This window comes from Salmo salar, chromosome ssa03, assembly GCF_905237065.1.
Source record: "Salmo salar chromosome ssa03, Ssal_v3.1, whole genome shotgun sequence".
In the NCBI taxonomy this organism is placed as follows: Eukaryota; Metazoa; Chordata; class Actinopteri; order Salmoniformes; family Salmonidae; genus Salmo; species Salmo salar.
In genome coordinates, this window is record NC_059444.1 from 97,164,892 (window position 1) to 97,184,181 (window position 19,290).

Sequence of the window (19,290 nt, forward strand, 5' to 3'; positions counted from 1 at the left end):
TAAGGTGTAGGGTGTAGGGTATAAGGTGTAGGGTGTAGGGTATAAGGGTGTGGGTTGGGTGTAGGGTGTAAGGGTATAGGGTGTAGGGTACTAAGGTGTAGGGTATAAGGTGTAGGGTGTAGGGTATAAGGTGTAGGGTGTAGGGTATAAGGTGTAGGGTGTAGGTATAAGGTGTAGGGGGAAAAGGTGTAGGGTGTAGGGTAAATTGAGGGTGGTGGAGGGTGAAAAGGTGTGAGGGGTGGGGTATAAGGTAGGTAGGGTGTAGGGTATAAGGTGTGGGGTGTAGGGTATAAGGTGTGGGGTGTAGGGTATAAGGTGTGGTGTGGTGGTAGGTAAAATAGTAGGGTGTAGGGTATAAGGTGTAGGGTGTAGGGTATAAGGTGTAGGGGTGGGGGTATAAGGTGTAGGGTGTGGGTACTAAGGTGTAGGGTGTAGGGTATAAGGTGTGGGGTGTAGGGTATAAGGTGTAGGGTGTAGGGTATAAGGTGTGAGGGTGTAGGGTGTAAGGTAGAGGGTGTAGGGTATAAGGTGTAGGGTGGGGGTATAAGGTGTAGGGTGTGAAGGGTATGGGTGGGTGGTGGGTATAAGTTGGAGGTGTAGGGTGTTGGTGTTAGGGTTGGTGTGGGTGTAGGGTATAAGGTGTAGGGTATAGGGTGTAGGGTGTAAGGTATAGGGTGTAAGGGGGTGTGGGTATAAGGTGTAGGGTGTAGGGTATAAGGTGTAGGGTGTGAGGGTATAGGGTGTAGAGTTTAAGGTATGGGTGTAGGGTGTAGGGTATAAAGGTGTAGGGTGTAAGGTGTAGGGTGCAGGGTTGTAAGGTGTAGGGTGCAGGGTGTAGGGTGTAGGGGTGCGGGGTGTAGGGTATAGGGTGTAGGGTATAAGGTATAGGGTGTAGGGTATAAGGTATAGGGTGTAGGGTATAAGGTATAGGGTGTAGGGTATAAGGTGTAGGGTTTAGGGTATAACATGTAGGGTATAAGGTACATAAGGTATAGGGTGTAGGGTATAAGGTATAGGGTGTAGGGCATAAGGTGTTAGGGTGTAGGGCGTAACGTGTAAAAGTTTAGAGCGTACGGCGTAAGGCATAAGGCGTAGGGCGTAGGGCATAAGGCGTAGGGCGTAGGGCATAAGGCGTAGGGCGTAGGGCGGAGGTTTTAGGGTGTAGGGCGTAGGGCGTAGAGTGTATGGCGTAGGGTTTAGGGCGTAGGGCGTAGGGTATAAGGTTTAAGGCGTAGGGTATAGGGCGTAGGGCATAAGGTGTAGTGCGTAGGGCGTAGGGTATAAGGCGTAGGGTGTAGGGTATAAGGCGTAGGGTGTAGGGTATAAGGTGTAGGTTATAAGGTGTAGGGTGTAGGGTATAAGGTGTAGGGTGTAGGGTATAAGGTGTAGGGTGTAGGGTATAAGGTGTAGGGTGTAGGGTACAGGGTGTAGGGTATAGGGTGTAGGGTATAAGGTATAGGGTGTAGGGTATAAGGTGTAGGGTATAAGGTGTAGGGTGTAGGGTATAAGGTGTAGGGTGTAGGGTATAAGGTGTAGGGTGTAGGGTATAAGGTGTAGGGTAAAAGGTGTAGGGTGTAGGGTAAAAGGTGTAGGGTGTAGGGTACAGGGTGTAGGGTATAGGGTGTAGGGTATAAGGTATAGGGTGTAGGGTATAAGGTGTAGGGTATAAGGTGTAGGGTGTAGGGTATAAGGTGTAGGGTGTAGGGTATAAGGTGTAGGGTGTAGGGTATAAGGTGTAGGGTAAAAGGTGTAGGGTGTAGGGTAAAAGGTGTAGGGTGTAGGGTAAAAGGTGTAGGGTGTAGGGTAAAAGGTGTAGGGTGTAGGGTATAAGGTGTAGGGTGTAGGGTATAAGGTGCAGGGTGTGGTTGGTGTGGGGTGTAGGGTATAAGGTGTAGGGTGTAGGGTATAAGGTGTAGGGTGTAGGGTATAAGGTGTAGGGTGTAGGGTATAAGGTGTAGGGTGTAGGGTATAAGGTGTAGGGTGTAGGGTATAAGGTGTAGGGTGTAGGGTATAAGGTGTAGGGTGTAGGGTATAAGGTGTAGGGTGTAGGGTATAAGGTGTAGGGTGTAGGGTGTATGGTGTAGGGTATAAGGTGTAGGGTGTAGGGTATAAGGTGTAGGGTATAGGGTGTAGGGTGTAAGGTATAGGGTGTAGGGTGTAGGGTATAAGGTGTAGGGTGTAGGGTATAAGGTGTAGGGTGTAGGGTATAGGGTGTAGTGTGTAAGGTATAGGGTGTAGGGTATAAGGTATAGGGTGTAGGGTATAAGGTATAGGGTGTAGGGTATAAGGTATAGGGTGTAGGGTATAAGGTATAGGGTGTAGGGTATAAGGTATAGGGTGTAGGGTATAAGGTATAGGGTGTAGGTATAAGGTATAGGGTGTAGGGTATAGGGTTTAGGGTATAAGTTATAGGGTGTAGGGTATAAGGTGTAGGGTATAAGGTATAAGGTGTAGGGTGTAGAGTATAAGGTATAGGGTGTAGGGCATAACGTGGAGGTTTTAGGGCGTAGGGTGTAGGGCGTAGGGCGTAGAGTGTATGGCGTAGGGTTTAGGGCGTAGGGCGTAGGGTATAAGGTGTAAGGCGTAGGGTATAGGGTGTAGGGCGTAGGGCATAAGGTGTAGTGCGTAGGGTGTAGGGTATAAGGCGTAGGGTGTAGGGTATAAGGCGTAGGGTGTAGGGTATAAGGTGTAGGTTATAAGGTGTAGGGTGTAGGGTATGAGGCGTAGGGTGTAGGGTATAAGGTGTAGGGTATAAGGTATAGGTTGTAGGGTATAAGGTGTAGGGTGTAGGGTATAAGGTGTAGGGTGTAGGGTATAAGGTGTAGGGTGTAGGGTATAAGGTGTAGGGTGTAGGGTATAAGGTGTAGGGTGTAGGGTATAAGGTGTAGGGTGTAGGGTATAAGGTGTAGGGTGTAGGGTATAAGGTGTAGGGTGTAGGGTATAAGGTATAGGGTGTAGGGTATAAGGTGTAGGGTGTAGGGTACAGGGTGTAGGGTATAGGGTGTAGGGTATAAGGTATAGGGTGTAGGGTATAAGGTGTAGGGTATAAGGTGTAGGGTGTAGGGTATAAGGTGTAGGGTGTAGGGTATAAGGTGTAGGGTGTAGGGTATAAGGTGTAGGGAAAAGGTGTAGGGTGTAGGGTAAAAGGTGTAGGGTGTAGGGTAAAAGGTGTAGGGTGTAGGGTATAAGGTGTAGGGTGTAGGGTATAAGGTGTAGGGTGTAGGGTATAAGGTGTAGGGTGTAGGGTATAAGGTGTAGGGTGTAGGGTATAAGGTGTAGGGTGTAGGGTATAAGGTGTGGAGGGTGGGGTATAAGGTGTAGGTGTGTAGGGTATAAGGTGTAGGTGTGTGGGTATAAGGTGTGGGTGTAGGGTATAAGGTGTAGGGTGTAGGGTATAAGGTGTAGGGTGTAGGGTATAAGGTGTAGGGTGTAGGGTATAAGGTGTAGGGTGTAGGGTATAAGGTGTAGGGTGTAGGGTATAAGGTGTAGGGTGTAGGGTATAAGGTGTAGGGTGTAGGGTATAAGGTGTAGGGTGTAGGGTGTATGGTGTAGGGTATAAGGTGTAGGGTGTAGGGTATAAGGTGTAGGGTATAGGGTGTAGGGTGTAAGGTATAGGGTGTCAGGGTGTGGGGGTAAAGGTGTAGGGTGTAGGGTGTAGGGTGTGAGGGTGTGGGTATAGGGTGTGGGGAGTGTAGGTATAGGGTGTAGGGTGTAGGGTATAAGGTGTAGGGTGTAAGGTATAGGGTGCAGGGTGTAAGGTATAGGGTGCAGGGTGTAAGGTATAGGGTGCAGGGTGTAAGGTATAGGGTGTAGGGTATAAGGTGTAGGGTGTGAGGTATAGGGTGTGGGGGTAGGGTATAAGGTATAGAGGTGTAGGGTGTAAGGTGTGGGGTTTGGGTATAACATGTGGGTATAGGGTACATAAGGTATAGGGTGTAGGGTATAAGGTATAGGGTGTAGGGCATAGGTATTGTAAGGTGTAGGGCGTAGCGTGTAGGAGTTTAGGCGTGGGCGTAGGGCATAAGCGTAGGGCGTAGAACATAAAGCGTAAAGCGTAGAGCATAAGGCGTAGGGCGTAGGGCGGAGGTTTTAGGGTGTAGGGCGTAGGGCGTAGAGTGTATGGCGTAGGGTTTAGGGCGTAGGGCGTAGGGTATAAGGTTTAAGGCGTAGGGTATAGGGCGTAGGGCATAAGGTGTAGTGCGTAGGGCGTAGGGTATAAGGCGTAGGGTGTAGGGTATAAGGCGTAGGGTGTAGGGTATAAGGTGTAGGTTATAAGGTGTAGGGTGTAGGGTATAAGGTGTAAGGCGTAGGGTATAGGGTGTAGGGCGTAGGGCATAAGGTGTAGTGCGTAGGGTGTAGGGTATAAGGCGTAGGGTGTAGGGTATAAGGCGTAGGGTGTAGGGTATAAGGTGTAGGTTATAAGGTGTAGGGTGTAGGGTATGAGGCGTAGGGTGTAGGGTATAAGGTGTAGGGTATAAGGTATGGGTTGTAGGGTATAAGGTGTGGGGTGGGGGTGTAAGGTGTAGGGTGTGGGGTATAAGGTGTTGGGTGTGGGGTGTAGTTGTAGGGTGTAGGGTGTGGTGGGTGTGGGTATAAGGTGTAGGGTGTAGGGTATAAGGTGTGTGTGGGTTAAGTTTATGGTATAGGGTGTAGGGTGTAGGGTGTAGGGGGTGTGGGTGTAGGGTTAAGGGTGTAAGGTGGTATGGGTGTAGGGTATAAGGTGTAGGGTGTAGGGTATAGGTGTGGGGTAAAAGGTGTAGGGTGTAGGGTAAAAGGTGTAGGGTGTAGGGTATAAAGGTGTAGGGTGTAGGAAAAGGTGTAGGGTGTGGTAAGGTGTCAGGGTGTAGGTGGGTATGTAGGGTGTAGAGGTGTGGGGTGTGAGGTTGAGGGTGTAGGGTATAAGGTGTGGGTGTAGGGTATAAGGTGTAGGGTGTAGGGTATAAGGTGTAGGGGTGTAGGGTATAAGGTGTAGATTGTGTGGGGGTGTAGGGTATAAGGTGTAGGGTGTAGGGTATAAGGTGTAGGCTGTAGGGTATAAGGTGTAGGGTGTAGGGTATAAGGTGTAGGGTGTAGGGTATAAGGTGTAGGGTGTAGGGTATAAGGTGTAGGGTGTAGGGTATAAGGTGTAGGGTGTAGGGTGTTGGTGTAGGGTATAAGGTGTAGGGTGTGGTTGTATAAGGGTGTAGGGTATAGGGTGTAGGGTGTAAGGTATAGGGTGTAGGGTGTAGGGTATAAGGTGTAGGGTGTAGGGTATAAGGTGTAGGGTGTAGGGTATAGGGTGTAGAGTTTAAGGTATAGGGTGTAGGGTGTAGGGTATAAGGTGTAGGGTGTAAGGTATAGGGTGCAGGGTGTAAGGTATAGGGTGCAGGGTGTAAGGTATAGGGTGCAGGGTGTAAGGTATAGGGTGTAGGGTATAAGGTATAGGGTGTAGGGTATAAGGTATAGGGTGTAGGGTATAAGGTGTAGGGTTTAGGGTATAACATGTAGGGTATAAGGTACATAAGGTATAGGGTGTAGGGTATAAGGTATAGGGTGTAGGGCATAAGGTGTAGGGTGTAGGGCGTAACGTGTAGGGTTTAGGGCGTAGGGCGTAGGGCATAAGGCGTGGGGCGTAGGGCATAAGGCGTAGGGCGTAGGGCATAAGGCGTAGGGCGTAGGGCGGAGGTTTTAGGGTGTAGGGCGTAGGGCGTAGAGTGTATGGCGTAGGGTTTAGGGCGTAGGGCGTAGGGTATAAGGTTTAAGGCGTAGGGTATAGGGCGTAGGGCATAAGGTGTAGTGCGTAGGGCGTAGGGTATAAGGCGTAGGGTGTAGGGTATAAGGCGTAGGGTGTAGGGTATAAGGTGTAGGTTATAAGGTGTAGGGTGTAGGGTATGAGGTGTAGGGTGTAGGGTATAATGTGTAGGGTATAAGGTGTAGGGTGTAGGGTATAAGGTGTAGGGTGTAGGGTATAAGGTGTAGGGTGTAGGGTATAAGGTGTAGGGTGGTAGGGTATAAGGTGTAGGGTGTAGGGTATGGTGTGTAGGGTGTAGGGTGTAGGTGTAGGGTGTAAGGTGTAGGGTGTAGGGTAGGGTGTAGGGTATAGGGTGTAGGGTGTAAGGTATAGGGTGTAGGGTATAATGTATAGGGTGTAGGGTATAAGGTGTAGGGTGTAGGGTAAAAGGTAAAAGGTGTAGGGTGTAGGGTAAAAGGTAAAAGGTGTAGGGTGTAGGGTAAAAGGTGTAGGGTGTAGGGTAAAAGGTGTAGGGTGTAGGGTAAAAGGTGTAGGGTGTAGGGTATAAGGTGGAAGGTGTAGGGTGTAGGGAAAAAGGTGTAGGGTGTAGGGTAAAAGGTGTAGGGTGTAGGGTGTAGGGTATAGGGTGTAGGGTGTAAGGTATAGGGTGTAGGGTGTAAGGTATGGGGTGTAGGGTATAAGGTATAGGGTGTAGGGTATAAGGTGTAGGGTATAAGGTATAGGGTGTAGGGTATAAGGTATAGGGTGTAGGGTATAAGGTATAGGGTGTAGGGTATAAGGTATAGGGTGTAGGGTATAAGGTATAGGGTGTAGGGTATAAGGTATAGGGTGTAGGGTATAGGGTGTAGGGTGTAGGGTATAAGGTGTAGGGTGTAGGGTATAAGGTGTAGGGTATAAGGTGTAGGGTGTAGGGTATAAGGTATAGGGTGTAGGGTATAAGGTATAGGGTGTAGTGTATAAGGTATAGGGTGTAGGGTATAAGGTATAGGGTGTAGGGTATTAGGGTGTAGGGGTATAAGGTATAGGGTGTAGGGTATAGGGTGTAGGGTGTGGGGTATAAGGTATAGGGTGTAGGGTATAGGTATAGGGTGTGTAGGGTATAAGGTATAGGGTGTAGGGTATAAGGTATAGGAGTGTAGGGTATAAGGTATAGGGTGTAGGGTATAAGGTATAGGGTGTAGGGTATAGGGTATAGGGTGTAGGGTATAGGGTGTAGGGTGTAGGGTATAAGGTGTAGGGTTTAGGGTATAACATGTAGGGTATAAGGTACATAAGGTATAGGGTGTAGGGTATAAGGTATAGGGTGTAGGGCATAAGGTATAGGGTGTAGGGCGTAACGTGTAGGGTTTAGGGCATAAGGCGTAGGCGTAGTGCATAAGTCGTAGGGCGTAGGGCATAAGGCGTAGGGCGTAGGGCATAAGGCGTAGGGCATAAGGCGTAGGGCGTAGGGCATAAGGCGTAGGGCGTAGGGCATAAGGCGTAGGGCGTAGGGCATAAGGCGTAGGGCATAGGGCATAAGGCGTAGGGCGTAGGGTATAAGGCGTGGGCGTAGGTAGAGGCGTAGGGCATAGGGCGTGGGCGTGTGCATAAGTCGTGGGGCGTAGGGCATAAGGCGTAGGGCGAGGGCGGTGGGGCATAAGGCGTAGGCACAGGGCATAGAGCTGGGCGTGAGGGCATAGCGAGGCGTGAGGGCATAAGGCGAGGGGCGTAGGCATGCGGGCATAGCGTAGGCGTGGCGGGGGTATAAGGCGTAGGGCGTAAGGTATAGGGCGTAGGGCATAAGGTATAGGGCGTAGGGTATAAGGTATAGGGTATAGGGTGTAGGGTATAAGGTACAGGGTGTAGGGTATAAGGTACAGGGTGTAGGGTATAAGGTACAGGGTGTAGTGTATAAGGTACAGGGTGTAGGGTATAAGGTATAGGGTGTAGGGTATAAGGTATAGGGTGTAGGGTATAAGGTATAAGGTGTAGGGTATAAGGTATAAGGTGTAGGGTGTAGGGTATAAGGTGTAGGGTGTAGGGCATAAGGTGTAGGGTGTAGGGCATAAGGTGTAGGGTGTAGGGCATAAGGTGTAGGGTGTAGGGCATAAGGTATAGGGTGTAGGGCGTAACGTGTAGGGTTTAGGGCATAGGGAGTAGGGCATAGGGCGTAGGGTTTAGGGCGTAGGGTTTAGGGCGTAGGGCGTAGGGTTTAGGGCGTAGGGCGTAGGGCGTAGCGTATAAGGTGTAGGGCGTAGGGTATAAGGTGTAGGGCGTAGGGTATAAGGTGTAGGGCGTAGGTTATAAGGTGTAGGGCGTAGGGTATAAGGTTAAGGGCATAGGGTATAAGGTGTAGTGCGTAGGGTATAGGGTGTAGGGCATAAGGCTAGCGTATAAGGTATAGGGCGTAGGGTATAGCGTATAGGGCGTAGGGTGTAGGGTATAGGGCGTAGGGTGTAGGGTATAAGGTGTAGGGTGTAGGGTATAAGGTGTAGGGTGTAGGGTATAAGGTGTATGGTGTAGGGTATAAGGTGTAGGGTATAAGGTGTAGGGTGTAAGGTGTAGGGTGTAGGGTATAAGGTGTAGGGTGTAGGGTATAAGGTGTAGGGTTTAGGGTAAAAGGTGTAGGGTGTAGGGTATAAGGTGTAGGGTGTAGGGTATAAGGTGTAGGGTGTAAGGTGTAGGGTGTAGGGTATAAGGTGTAGGGTGTAGGGTATAAGGTGTAGGGTGTAGGGTATAAGGTGTAGGGTGTAGGGTGTAGGGTATAAGGTGTAGAGTATAAGGTATATAGGGTATAAGGTATAGGGTGTAGGGTATAAGGTATAGGGTGTAGGGTATAAGGTATAGGGTGTAGGGTGTAAGGTATAGGGTGTAGGGCGTAACGTGTAGGGTTTAGGGCGTAGGGCGTAGGGCGTAGGGCATAAGGTGTAGGGCGTAGGGCATAAGGTATAGGGCGTAGGGTATAAGGTATAGGGTGTAGGGTATAAGGTGTAGGGTTTAAGGTGTAGGGTGTAAGGTATAAGGTATAGGGTGTAGGGTATAAGATATAAGGTGTAGGGTATAGGGTATAGGGTGTAGAGTATAAGGTATAAGGTGTAGGGTATAAGGTAGGAAGGTTGACGACATCCGAAGGTTGACGACATCCGATCCTCGTTTGCTAAGTCAAACGACACTGCTGGTCCTGCTCACACTGCCCTACCCTGTGCTTTGACCTCTTTCTCCCCTCTCTCCAGATGAAATCTCGCGTCTTGTGACGGCCGGCCGCCCAACAACCTGCCCACTTGACCCTATCCCCTCCTCTCTTCTCCAGACCATTTCCGGAGACCTTCTCCCCTACCTCACCTCGCTCATCAACTCATCCTTGACCGCTGGCTACGTCCCTTCCGTCTTCAAGAGAGCGAGAGTTGCACCCCTTCTGAAAAAACCTACACTCGATCCCTCCGATGTCAACAACTACAGACTAGTATCCCTTCTTTCCTTTCTCTCCAAAACTCTTGAACGTGCCGTCCTTGGCCAGCTCTCTTGCTATCTCTCTCAGAATGACCTTCTTGATCCTAATCAGTCAGGTTTCAAGACTGGGCATTCAACTGAGACTGCTCTTCTCTGTGTCACGGAGGCTCTCCGCACTGATAAAGCTAACTCTCTCTCCTCTGCTCTCATCCTTCTAGACCTATCTGCTGCCTTTGATACCGTGAACCATCAGATCCTCCTCTCCACCCTCTCCGAGCTGGGCATCTCCGGCGCCGCCCACGCTTGGATTGCGTCCTACCTGACAGGTCGCTCCTACCAGGTGGCGTGGCGAGAATCTGTCTCCGCACCACGTGCTCTCACCACTGGTGTCCCCCAGGGCTCTGTTCTTGGCCCACTCCTATTCTCGCTATACACCAAGTCACTTGGCTCTGTCATATCTTCACATGGTCTCTCCTATCATTGCTATGCAGATGACACACAATTAATCTTCTCCTTTCCCCCTTCTGACAACCAGGTGGCGAACCGCATCTCTGCATGTCTGGCAGACATATCAGTGTGGATGACGGATCACCACCTCAAGCTGAACCTCGGCAAGACGGAGCTGCTCTTCCTCCCGGGGAAGGACTGCCCGTTCCATGATCTCGCCATCACGGTTGACAACTCCCTTGTGTCCTCCTCCCAGAGTGCTAAGAGCCTCGGCGTGACCCTGGACAACACCCTGTTGTTCTCCACCAACATCAAGGCGGTGACCCGATCCTGTAGGTTCATGCTCTACAACATTCGCAGAGTACGACCCTGCCTCACACAGGAAGCGGCGCAGGTCCTAATCCAGGCACTTGTCATCTCCCGTCTGGATTATTGCCATTCGCTGTTGGCGGTGCTTCCTGCCTGTGCCATTAGACCCCTACAACTCATCCAGAACGCCGCAGCCCGTCTGGTGTTCAACCTTCCCAAGTTCTCTCACGTCACCCCGCTCCTCCGCTCTCTCCACTGGCTTCCAGTCGAAGCTCGCATCCGCTACAAGACCATGGTGCTTGCCTACGGAGCTGTGAGGGGAACGGCACCTCCGTACCTTCAGGCTCTGATCAGGCCCTACACCCAAACAAGGGCACTCCGTTCATCCACCTCTGGCCTGCTCACCTCCCTACCTCTGAGGAAGCACAGTTCCCGCTCAGCCCAGTCAAAACTGTTCGCTGCTCTGGCACCCCAATGGTGGAACAAGCTCCCTCACGACGCCAGGACAGCGGAGTCAATCACCACCTTCCGGAGACACCTGAAACCCCACCTCTTCAAGGAATACCTGGGATAGGATAAAGTAATCCTTCTACCCCCCCTTTAAAAGATTTAGATGCACTATTGTAAAGTGGTTGTTCCACTGGATATTATAAGGTGAATGCACATATTTGTAAGTCGCTCTGGATAAGAGCGTCTGCTAAATGACTTAAATGTAAATGTATAGGGTGTAGGGTATAAGGTATAGGGTAAAAGGTGTAGGGTGTAGGGTATAAGGTATAGGGTGTAGGGTATAAGGTATAGGGTGTAGGGTATAAGGTATAGGGTGTAGGGTATAAGGTATAGCGTGTAGGGTATAGGGTATAAGGTATAGGGTGTAGGGTATAAGGTATAGGGTGTAGGGTATAAGGTATAGGGTGTAGGGTATAAGGTATAGGGTATAAGGTATAGGGTGTCGGGTATAAGGTATAGGGTGTCGGGTATAAGGTATAGGGTGTAGGGTATAAGGTATAGGGTGTAGGGTATAAGGTATAGGGTGTAGGGTATAAGGTATAGGGTGTAGGGTATAAGGTATAGGGTATAAGGTATAGGGTGTAGGGTATAAGGTATAGGGTGTAGGGTATAAGGTATAGGGTGTAGGGTATAAGGTATAGGGTGTAGGGTATAAGGTATAGGGTGTAGGGTATAAGGTATAGGGTGTAGGGTATAAGGTATAGGGTGTAGGGTATAGGGTATAAGGTGTAGGGTGTAGGGTATAAGGTGTAGGGTATAAGGTATATAGGGTATAAGGTATAGGGTGTAGGGTATAAGGTATAGGGTGTAGGGTGTAGGGCATAAGGTATAGGGTGTAGGGCGTAACGTGTAGGGTTTAGGGCGTAGGGCATAAGGTGTAGGGCGCAGGGCATAAGGTATAGGGCGTAGGGTATAAGGTATAGGGTGTAGGGTATAAGGTGTTGGGTATAAGGTGTAGGGTGTAAGGTATAAGGTATAGGGTGTAGGGTATAAGGTATAGGGTGTAGGGTATAAGGTATAAGGTGTAGGGTATAGGGTATAGGGTGTAGGGTATAAGGTATAAGATGTAGAGTACTAGGTATAGGGTGTAGGTTATAAGGTATAGTGTGTAGGGTATAAGGTATAAGGTGTAGGGTATAAGGTATAGGGTGTTGGGTATAAGGTGTAAGGTGTAGGGTGTAGGGTATAGGGTGTAGGGTATAGGGTGTAGGGTATAAGGTATAGGGTGTAGGGTATAAGGTATAGGGTGTAGGGTATAAGGTGTAGGGTTTAGGGTATAAGGTGTAGGGTGTAGGGTGTAGGGTGTAGGGTGTAGGGTATAAGGTGTAGGGTATAAGGTATAGGGTGTAGGGTATAAGGTATACGGTGTAGGGTAAAGGGTGTAGGGTGTAGGGTATAAGGTATAGGGTGTAGGGTATAAGGTATAGGGTGTAGGGTATAAGGTGTAGGGTGTAGGGTATAAGGTATAGGGTGTAGGGTATAAGGTGTAGGGTGTAGGGTATAAGGTGTAGGGTATAAGGTATAAGGTGTAGGGTATAAGGTATAGGGTGTAGGGTATAAGGTATAGGGTGTAGGGTATAAGGTGTAGGGTGTAGGGTATAAGGTGTAGGGTATAAGGTATATAGGGTATAAGGTATAGGGTGTAGGGTATAAGGTATAGGGTGTAGGGTATAAGGTATAGGGAGTAGGGTATAAGGTGTAGGGTGTAGGGTATAAGGTATAGGGTGTAGGGTATAAGGTATAGGGTGTAGGGTATAAGGTATAAGGTGTAGGGTGTAGGGTATAAGGTGTAGGGTATAAGGTATATGGTGTAGGGTATAAGGTATAGGGTGTAGGGTATAAGGTATAGGGTGTAGGGTATAAGGTATAGGGTGTAGGGTATAAGGTATAGGGTGTAGGGCATAAGGTATAGGGTGTAGGGCGTAACGTGTAGGGTTTAGGGCGTAGGGCGTAGGGCATAAGGTGTAGGGCGTATGGCATAAGGTATAGGGCGTAGGGTATAAGGTATAGGGTGTAGGGTATAAGGTGTAGGGTATAAGGTGTATAAGGTATAAGGTATAGGGTGTAGTGTATAAGGTATAGGGTGTAGGGTATAAGATATAAGGTGTAGGGTATAGGGTGTAGGGTATAAGGTATAAGGTGTAGGGTATAAGGTATAGGGTGTAGGGTATAAGGTATAGGGTGTAGGGTATATGTAGGTAGTAGTATAGGGTGTAGGGTATAGGGTGTAGGGTGTAGGGTATAAGGCATAGGGTGTAGGGTATAAGGTAAGGGTGTAGGGTATAAGGTATAGGGTGTAGGGTATAAGGTATAGGGTGTAGGGTATAAGGTATAGGGTGTAGGGCATAAGGTATAGGGTGTAGGGCGTAACGTGTAGGGTTTAGGGCGTAGGGCGTAGGGCATAAGGTGTAGGGCGTATGGCATAAGGTATAGGGCGTAGGGTATAAGGTATAGGGTGTAGGGTATAAGGTGTAGGGTATAAGGTGTAAGGGGTAAGGTATAAGGTATAGGGTGTAGTGTATAAGGTATAGGGTGTAGGGTATAAGATATAAGGTGTAGGGTATAGGGTATAGGGTGTAGGGTATAAGGTATAAGGTGTAGGGTATAAGGTATAGGGTGTAGGGTATAAGGTATAGGGTGTAGGGTATAAGGTATAGGGTGTAGGGTATAAGGTATAGGGTGTAGGGTATAAGGTATAGGGTGTAGGGTATAAGGTATAGGGTGTAGGGTATAAGGTATAGGGTGTAGGGTATAAAGTATAGGGTGTAGGGTATAAGGTATAGGGTGTAGGGTATAAGGTATAGGGTGTAGGGTATAAGGTGTAGGGTATAAGGTATAGGGTGTAGGGTATAAGGTATAGGGTGTAGGGTATTAGGTATAGGGTATAATGTATAGGGTGTCGGGTATAAGGTATAGGGTGTCGGGTATAAGGTATAGGGTGTAGGGTATAAGGTATAGGGTGTAGGGTATAAGGTATAGGGTGTAGGGTATAAGGTATAGGGTGTAGGGTATAGGGTGTAGGGTATAGGGTGTAGGCAGGGTATAAGGTATAGGGTGTAGGGTATAGGGTATAAGGTGTAAGGTATAGGTATGCATAGGGTGTAGGTGTAGTGTAGGGTATAAGGGTGTAGGGTGTAGGGTATAAGGTGTAGGGTGTAAGGTGTATAGGTGTAGGTATAGGGTGTAGGGTATAAGGTATAGGGTGTAGGGTACAAGGTGTAGGGTGTAGGGCATAGGGTGTAGGGCATAGGTGTAAGGCATAGGTGTATGAGGTGTAAGGTATAGGGTGTAGGGTATAAGGTGTTGGGTATAAGGTGCAGGTGTAGGGTGTAGGGTATAAGGTATAGGGTGTAGGGTAAAGGTAGTGTAGGGTATAGGGTATAGGGTGTAGGTGTGTAGGGTATAAGTGTATAGGGTGTAGGGTATAAGGTATAGTGTGCAGGTATAGGTATAAGGTATAGGGTGTAGGGTATAAGGTGTAGGGTATAAGGTTGCAGGGTGTAAGGGTGTAGGGTATAAGGTATAGGGTGTAGGGTATAAGGTATAAGGTGTAGGGTATAAGGTATAGGGTGTTGGGTATAAGGTGTAGGGTATAAGGTGTAGGGTGTAGGGTATAAGGTATAGGGTGTAGTGTATAAGGTATAGGGTGTAGGGTATAAGGTATAGGGTGTAGGGTATAAGGTATAGGGTGTAGGGTATAAGGTGTAGGGTGTAGGGTATAAGGTGTAGGGTATAAGGTGTAGGGTATAAGGTGTAGGGTATAAGGTGTAGGGTGTAGGGTATAAGGTGTAGGGTATAAGGTGTAGGGCGTAAGGTATAGGGTGTAGGGCTTAACGTGTAGGGTTTAGGGTGTAGGGCATAGGGCGTAGAGTGTAGGGCGTAGAGTGTAGGGTGTAGGGCTTAGGGTGTAGGGTTTAGGATGTAGGGTTTAGGGTGTAGGGCGTAGGGTTTAGGGTGTAGGGTATAAGGTGTAGGGCGTAAGGTATAAGGGCGTAAGGTGTAGGGTATAAGGTATAGGGCATAGGGCATAGGGTGTAGGGTATAAGGTATAGGGTGTAGGGTATAATGTATAGGGTGTAGGGTATAAGGTATAGGGTGTAAGGTATAAGGTATAGGGTGTAAGGTATAAGGTATAGGATGTAGGGTATAAGGTATAGGGTTTAGGGTATAAGGTATAGGGTGTAGGTTGTAAGGTATAGGGTGTAGGGTATAAGGTATAGGGTGTAGGGGGTAGGGTATAAGGTGTAGGGTGTAGGGTATAAGGTGTAGGGTGTAGGGTATAAGGTGTAGGGTGTAAGGTATAAGGTATAAGGTGTAGGGTGTAGGGTATAAGGTGTAGGTTGTAGGGTATAAGGTGTAGGGTATAAGGTGTAGGGTATAAGGTGTAGGGTATAAGGTGTAGGGTGTAGGGTATAAGGTGTAGGGTATAAGGTGTAGGGCGTAGGGTATAAGGTGTAGGGTTTAGGGCGTAGGGTTTAGGGTATAGGGTGTAGAGTGTATGGCGTAGGGTTTAGGGCTGTCCTGTCTTTGGCTATGCCGGATTAAGTGATATGACATGCTAACCTATAAAATCCTTTCTCTGTAATTAATATTACTTGATTAAGCTAATCATGTAAATGTAATTAACTAGAAAGTCGGGGCACCACGGAAGAACGTTTATAGAGCCGTTATCTTCCGAATAAACTCTTAATATACTTAGTCATATTTTACATCGATAGCAGTCAATATTAACCCTTATCTTATTTTCAGTCTCATAATGAAAGTTGTAAATTCTTGGCTATCTTCACGAACCCTGGCTAACAGGGTGAATGAACAAAATGAATGAAAGCCTAAACAAAACAAAATATAGTTATGCCACCTTATTCATCTAATTGGACTGTATTCTATCTACGTCCATGGTCTTGGCAAAATGACCCTATCATGGCATTGTTTAATATCATATTTAGGGCTTTCCTAATTTGCTGGGTGGCTGGGTACTATCCTAAATTGACAACTATATGATAAGTCTACAGCTGTAAGTTTTGGGCAGTCTACAGAGATGACCTATGGACTTCTGGTTAGAAACTGGTGAGTGCTGTAGAGTCAAAGGCCTAGAAGTAAATGTTCAACTTTACTAAGGCTGGTATTTTGCTTGGACCCTTAAGTGATCCTAGCATAAATCCTAATTGGATGTTCCGTTGTGCATGTGCGTTTATGCTTACACAATCGCGCATGTCAAGGGAAGAAAACCAAGTATCCTGGCAGATTACAACTTGTTCAGAATGAGTCTGACGTAGTCAGGTAATTTTCAGGTCAATGCCTGGAGGTCAGTCAGAATTGGTGTCAAGTGAGTCTGTAGTAGTTTTCTACAAGTCACGGTGTCTTCCACTATTGTAGTGGCGGTAGGTATGACGTCTATTTCATAGCTATGTTATCCACGGAGGAGCTAACCTCACGACGGAAGTACTCTAAGTATTAGACCAGTCGTACGTGGTGTGATCATGGTTCGTGACTTCTAATAACTTTTCTCCTGAACGGAGTGTTCTATTTATTAGTGGCATGTGTTAACCATTGGAAGAGTGCAATGGAGATTCCCTTCCCCGTGTTGCACTCTGAGTGACTCCTATGTCGCTATTATCAATAGCAATTTAACTTGTGAGGTTACTAATCCTCTTACTGAGTGTTGCTGGACTGACTGTGGTATTGGTACTGGTATTCAAGGGGTCCAGTTGTCCTACCGATTTATTCTGAAATATTATCTACCGGAACACATGATTGGAGCATATTACTAGTTGTATTGTAGTTGAACCTACACATAGCAAGGAATGATTATTGTTGCCATTTGTTTTGGAGGTGGACAAGTCCATTGGACTTCCTTTACGACCAGTGTGGTACACCTCAGTACTATCTTAGGTGTGTTCTAAGATAATCCCCGTCTAGGGGCCTGTCTGCTCCTCACTGTTCTCATAGGGGAGTTTACAACTAGATTTGATTTATGCTCTGGTGGCCTCGTACGTTGTTGTCCGTAGTCTCGACCCCCCCACCGGCCTCGATGAGGCTCATCATGGGTCTGGGCTACTATTCCCCCCCTTTGTGTCTCGGGACCCCCCCACCAGCGGGTGGTGTTGGTGTCCGAGGCGCAAACGAAAAGCTCGGACCCCATGTACGAGTTGTCAGTGGCCGCGTTATTATGAGAATGGCTGTAACCTTTCAACCAAATCTCCTGGTGTTTGTGCGTCAACACCCTCAGTGGCTGTCGAGGTCTGTCAGTCACCACCGGCGTCGCGTGTGGCAACCTCTTCAGTACCTGCAAACTGAGACGAGGATATCGGTCTGTGATATCGCAAAGTGTTTCACCAGTGGGAGTCATCGGGTCAGTTGCTGGACTGACGCCATTAGTGTCATTGTAAGGGGTGACAGTCCCCAACAAAGCAGAAGGTGTATCATCGGAAGCAGAGTGTACTCTGCGCATCAATATTTTTCTTGCTGAGACGGCCGCAGTGCTTGCGGAAGTGTCCGAAGGGCAAGAGAAGTTAATCTCAACTACCGTATTGCACGACTGCAAGGAGGAGGGAAGTTGCTCATTCACAGAGACAGCTGGCTCGAAATCATGAAAAGAATGGTCAATCAGATTGGCTGATGGAATGTGTCGAGATATCATAATATCTCCTTGGATCGGATTCTGCACCAAGAGGTTTCTAAACGTCTTTTTCCCAAGGGGTGCTTTTGACAGATACCCCTCGTGAATGACTGCGTTGCAGCTAGCGTTAGGGGAAGACAGTGTGGTCAGTGGAGAAGGCACTGTGGCCTGTGACCATACCTGGTTGGTTTTCCAATCCATCAATGGGAGTAATTGATCCATCACGTCTGCTCCAAGTAGCAGGGGTACAGTTTCGAGGCTGGTAACATACACAGGGTGAACGAGCGATACGTCCTTGAACTGTAGTTTCAGCATGACTCTCAATGTGAGAGGCGAGGTAGTCTGAGTGACCCCTCGAAGTGTAGTTTCGCATCGTTCCACTGTTAACCAACGTTTAGTTGGCTTCAAAGCACTTTTGAGATCATCAAACAATGTTTGAGAGATAAGTGATATTGTCGCACCCGAATCAATTAGCGCATGACAAGTTAAGCAGTCCTCCAGGACTGTTTCCAGGTATGGCCGTTTAGATTCGTGGTTAGTGGACATATTCCCCACAAAGTGGAGTGGTCGTTTGCAACGACGTGATGTGCCATTTCTGTTAAAGGTGGAAGCAGATTGACTTTTCCGATTTTGAGTGGGCTTGGCTTTAATGAAGCGTTTGACCTTTTTCTTCGCAACTTTTGTATCAGAGTCTACAGACAAAGCCCGGGGGCTTGTTTCTTGATCAAGCGGGCCCTGGATAGGGTCTTGAATGAGAGCGGAAGAAATTTGAACTTTAACGTCCTTGCTATGGGTGTTAATTTCTGCGGACCTGGTGTCCGGTAATTCCCCGTCTAGTCCTTGTGACTTATCTTTTACCCTTTTCTCAAATTGTTCTCGCTTTAGTTCTTCCCATAGTGGGACTTCTGGGGAACATTGGTCTACGTTTTGATCGTCCTTCAACCCTTTGTTACCCTTGTGCTCTGACACTTTGTGTGGGTTGGGTGCAGGAACGTAGCGAACAGGTCGATTGTAGCGGTAGTCGTTTTGAAGGCGACGTACTTTACAGTTATTTCGACCGCGGCGGTTATTGGAATCATGGTTTCGTGGTAGAAACTGTTGATGTGCGTCATCTCTCGACGCTCCAATACCTGATAATGCACCCTCTAACTGGAGTGAGTGCTCCTGGTCAAACTTCAAAACCGAGTGGTCAGGGCTCTTACCGTTGCGAGCTTTTGATGCCTCAAAAGCTGTGCTTGCAAGCTCTCTGAGTTGTAAGATAGGCAAGCCAACGTGGGCTGCAGGGCCCAAGTAGGTAATGAAGGTGGGATACATGTTCGACAGAAACATATGTTTGAATGGTAACAGCTCTTCCATTCCTGTTTCCGTGAGTAGGCCAAAGTAAGCTGAACGAAGCCTATGGTAGAAAGCTTGTGGGTGTTCGTACCGAGCTTGTTTGACCGTGTTAGCCAGTGAGCTATCGTGTTTGCGAGTCGCAGAACCACTGAATTCTAATTTCAAAGCTGTGGCAAGTTTAGCGTAGTCATTTAGCACGTGTTGCTGTTGTAGGCGAATGAACCTCGTCACGTGTCTATTCGACGTTCGCTTCAACAGGTAAACCCTGTCAGAACCCGTAGCGTTCGGGTAGCCACCCAACGCATCCTCTATGTCAGCTAGGAACGTCTCAGTATCGATTGGCTGACCTGGAACGGGGTCAAAGGTGGGGAAATTCTTGACGAGTTTGTCAAGGTATTCCGCGCCAAGCGGGCGGAGAGGGTTGGCTTCATCCTGTGGAGAGATTGGGGCCGAAAGGCCAAGAAGAGAAGCCAAGCTTTGGCTTTGTTGGCCAAGAGGCTCCATATTACTCAGTGCCGAATGGCCAAGAGGAGAAGACTGAGGGACACATGATGGAGGCAATGTCTGAAACCTATCGTCTTCACTCCTTTGAGTACCGGACTCCGGTTGCTTGGATGGGTAGTCATGCTGTAGAGCGTGACCATTCTGGACTTCCTCCAGATGGTACCTAAGGGTGGTCTTCTGCTGCATTGCAGAGTCCACTTGAGCGCTTAGAGTACCAATTTTGGACACGTGAGTGTCACACCTGCTCCTTTCGGTCTCAAACTTATCTGTCATGGTTTGCAGATAGTGGTCTCGAGTATGGAGCGAGAGATTCAGTGATGAGATTTCCTCTGCTTGCTTAGAAATCAATATTTCCATCCTCATCACCTGAGTTCTCTCATCATTCATTTGGTCAGCGACTTCAATA

At 48.1% G+C, this 19,290-nt stretch overlaps 1 protein-coding gene across 1 annotated transcript in view; it reads right to left on the reverse strand.

The window, feature by feature from the left end:
* Positions 1–7,922: 7,922 nt before the first annotated feature.
* LOC123741855 (transmembrane protein 114-like) overlaps positions 7,923–19,290 on the reverse strand; it is a 59,519-nt gene continuing 48,151 nt past the window's right edge. Inside the window, exon 4 of the mRNA XM_045716083.1 lies at positions 7,923–8,096. Coding sequence (XP_045572039.1) covers positions 7,923–8,096 — 174 coding nt within the window. The remainder of the gene's footprint in view (positions 8,097–19,290) is intronic.